Raw genomic sequence first — 3,772 nt, 5'->3', positions numbered from 1 at the left:
CTATGTTCATCAAGTCCATACAATAGGAATGTTATCTCTCCCGGCTTTACATACGCGACGATTAGGGCATGACAGTACATAGTCATTATCACGTGACCGGATGGAGCGTCATGCGTAGAATTTCAGTATGATGACACTAAAATACCCTTGAGTGATTCTATTGAAGGCGGGCGTCTAGGGATACGTCACTGAGAAATTCAGTAAATATGTTACAAAAAAAACAGAATAAATATATATTCGTTCTCCTTAAATGAAGATAAAAAAAAATATAGGTTATGATAAGCTAGCACGCAAATTTATATCTGAAAACAACCTCCAACATGCGGTATATAAGTGTATATGCAAGAAACAAATTCATCAAAAATGTTGTATACACTTGATATTTCGTTAAAGATCTACACCATGAATAAGCAATATAACACAAAGTGATTAGTATATTAATTAATTATCAATATAAAACCACGAGTGAATATCATGTATATGCACTTAATTTCAACAAATTTACAAAAGTAGAAAAGGATAAGATAACAGACATAGCATATTTAATCCGCACTGGAAGTATTTTTACACAATAACCCTGTTGTTATTACAATAACACCCCTTACATTATGTTATGAATACCGATTTGATAATTAGAAGGAGATTCCATTTTTTCAATGTTGACAAGATAACATCTTGATATATATATCTATATATATATCTTGTGACGTAACAAAAGAAAATAGTGTGGTAAAATAGTCTTTTCAGTAATGTTTACAAAACATATCTTATGTTATCAACACAATCTTACATTTGTTTCCATTTTGTCTGCCGCATTGTTTGTAATTTTTACCGAGTGAAACGTTTCAGTGTAAAACATGGAACAGAACACAAAGTCTACTTCACTCGGAGAGCTCTAGAACACATTCTCGTATTCCATTAGTAAGCTCTGGAACACATTGATTATCTCATTTGGTGAGCTGCAGAACACATGGTCTACTTCACTCGAAGAGCTCAGGAACATATTATCTCATTCACTTGATGAGCTCTAGAACACATTCCCTTATTCCATTAGTGAGCTCTGGAACACATTGCTTACCACGTTCGGTGAGCTCCAGAACACGTTACTCCATAACTTGGTGAGCTCTAAAACACATTCTCTATTTCCTAAAATGAAATGGCCTAATCTAGTAATCTAGGAAATGAAATATGCATATAATTCAATTAGTTTCATAGTATTCATCATTTTATTTTAAAGGAACTTCAAACACATGCGGTATGGATTAAATCGTTGCTTGTATGTAATTCGTAATTGCCCCACATTAGATGTCCCCTATAATACCTAACATGAAGTTGGACACGACAGGACAATCTCTGAACACGAGTGAGAGGAGGAAGGAATCAGGCTGTGCTGTCCAATAAGAAGGCGAGTCTCACATCCTGAATTCCCGGATCGAAACAGGGGTAAAATCACGAAGGAAGTTAGACAATATGATGGCACGGTGCCAGATGGAGATAAATATTACTTCTAGGCCCACGTCCATATTCTTCAGTCCTCGCTGTCCGAGTTATTATAAGTTTATGGTACAGGTATATTCTATAGAATGTTTCACCACCTTTAATTCACATAGGAAGATGTCTTACCGACATGTATAACCATATTATTCAGTCACAGGTATATTCTATAGAATGTCACACCTTTAATCACCTAGAGTCTTACCGCCCTGAATCACCATAGCAATAGTGACGAAATCCAGAACGCCGATCAACAAAATGAAGACGACGAAAGAAAACCTGTCAAAAGAAGATCCAACATCGCTCCAGGTAATGTTGGCATATACATCCTCCGTGGGGTTGAGATCATCTTTGTCATCCTGATTGTTGTGTTTTCCATCGCCGTTCATTTCATTTTCATCTGAACTTCTAATCCATTTCGGTCTCTCAAACTCCTGCACTTTAGTGAGTTCCTGATTTGCGGGGTATACGACTGTAATGTTATCTCGTCCTCTTCGCATCATCAGTTTCGTGAAGAATTTCGCTGAAATAGATACTTCCTCCGTGTCAGACTTGTGATAGAGCTGAACACTCTTGACAGTGAATACCATTACCAGCATACTAATGAACACGTGGATTGACACCATGTAACACATGATAGAGATCTGAGGGAGAGAAGACTGCGGAAGGTAGCTACCCACGACTGTCATAGAAACGGATATAGTCAGCAGCATGGTGGTCGCAAAGTCTACTCTGTTTCCTTCTTCAGCAGGGAATGAAGAAGACAGCGAGATTCACGAGACTCATTAAAACCACAGGCATTATGATAAGTAGGACAAAGACGAGCCCGCGTCTTTTGAATGTTACAGAGACATGTAGCATATGTTCATGCTGTTTTTCCGTTACAAACAGCTTCGTGTGAAGGATTTCCCACATGGTGTTCAATGTCTCGTCGTCTGTAGAAGCAATTGCGGCATCAACAGTAATATTGAGTTCGTCCATGTTATAGCCATACGAAAGGAAATCCATTGTACAACGCTGAATATCGAAAGGAAAATATGTGACGTCAGCATTACATGACGTCACAAACACCTGTCCAGGATTCCAAATTACCAAGCCATCAGAAGAAACTCTAACTGGCGCATCAGCAAACCCAATCTTGGCCAAGGACGCGTCGGAGTTCCAAAGCACAAAGCAAGGAGTCCAAACCTCACCCTGATTCAAACGAAGCGAACGAATATCGTCATGATTCGAAGCCAGCCATTTCAGTCGTTCATCTCTCCATGACGAGGTGAGAAAACCGGAAACAGCAAACCGGCTCATCTGGACATCAAAATCCTTCAGTGACATCAGACTAAAGTGGACAAATATCTGGAAAAAGACATCATTGTTAGATGTTATTACCTAATTACTCAATCTGCGAATTCGGAACGTCTCATACAGAGGAAAGCAGTTTGTGACAAGAACATTGAATTTATGTACAGAACAGACGTTTTTTCCCATTAGAGAACAATTCGAGAACTACCGCACAATAGATATGTTATTAATCGTTAATCTCTATATTATCTGTAATATTTCTTACCTGAACTGGCCCACCACCCGGACCGTCAGGGATAGGCTCTACGGTTATACCCATTCAGAAGACTGTCATGGAGAATGCTTCTCTGAGTTGAGTTTGAAGCTTCACAGAGAGTAGTAGCCAACAGGATAGCAATAAGACATTGTAATACCAATTCCCTTAGCGAATAGGAAATCATTTTGAAAGTCCTGCTAAACACACACAATTGGAGCCACACACCCCGATGTAAAATACCTCAATTCAATGCTACTGAGAACTGTGAAACGTTATCCAGGAGGAACACCAGTGGGAAAATCAGATTTTCATTTAGTTGAGGAATCTCTTCGTCATCTTCATGCTCCATCAGTATAGTGGTTTTTTATGTTCTCGATACACAACGGCTGTAAAGACATGGAAGATAACGGACTTCACGCTAGTTCAGCACAGCATTGTCATTCTCTAGCGACACCAAATATAGACTGATGGTTCATCGCGTGACAGGATTCTAAACTCGCACAATTGTTTGGTTTACGCCGGTGAAGTTATCACTGCCACGCCATCTGTAGTCATACACCAAGTACGAAATCCATAACGGGTATTGTCTAGGAGAATCACCTAATTGTATAGGTACATATCTAAGTATTTATCTCTAATCTGACCGTCAACGGTCAAACTAAAAATCCATATCGCCTTCCCGGAGACAGGACGACTGTTGATTCATTAACAATTAAGCGTCATATC

General features: G+C 39.0%; 1 protein-coding gene across 1 annotated transcript; it reads right to left on the bottom strand.

Annotated features, from left to right (window-relative positions):
* Positions 1-428: 428 nt before the first annotated feature.
* On the bottom strand, positions 429-3,492 carry LOC117344016 (neuronal acetylcholine receptor subunit beta-2-like). Its single transcript, XM_033906611.1, has 2 exons — positions 3,056-3,492; positions 429-2,844 (listed from the first exon to the last, which is right to left on the bottom strand). Exons 1-2 carry the CDS (start codon positions 3,107-3,109, stop codon positions 2,239-2,241), a joined length of 660 nt encoding a protein of 219 aa, XP_033762502.1. The 5' UTR covers positions 3,110-3,492; the 3' UTR covers positions 429-2,238.
* Between the last annotated feature and the right edge of the window lie 280 nt (positions 3,493-3,772).

Source organism: Pecten maximus, chromosome 15 (assembly GCF_902652985.1).
Source record: "Pecten maximus chromosome 15, xPecMax1.1, whole genome shotgun sequence".
In the NCBI taxonomy this organism is placed as follows: domain Eukaryota; kingdom Metazoa; phylum Mollusca; class Bivalvia; order Pectinida; family Pectinidae; genus Pecten; species Pecten maximus.
This window is presented reverse-complemented; position numbering and strand designations above follow the sequence as displayed.

What these genes read in the sequence shown, in the direction of transcription:
- LOC117344016 (XM_033906611.1), bottom strand. Translation starts at nt 3,109, where the DNA reads ATGGGTATAACCGTAGAGCCTATCCCTGACGGTCCGGGTGGTGGGCCA. An exon ending in CGGGTGGTGGGCCAGTTCAG is followed by an intron (nt 2,845 to 3,055) that starts GTAAGAAATATT and finishes GTCTTTTTCCAG; the next exon opens with ATATTTGTCCACTTTAGTCT.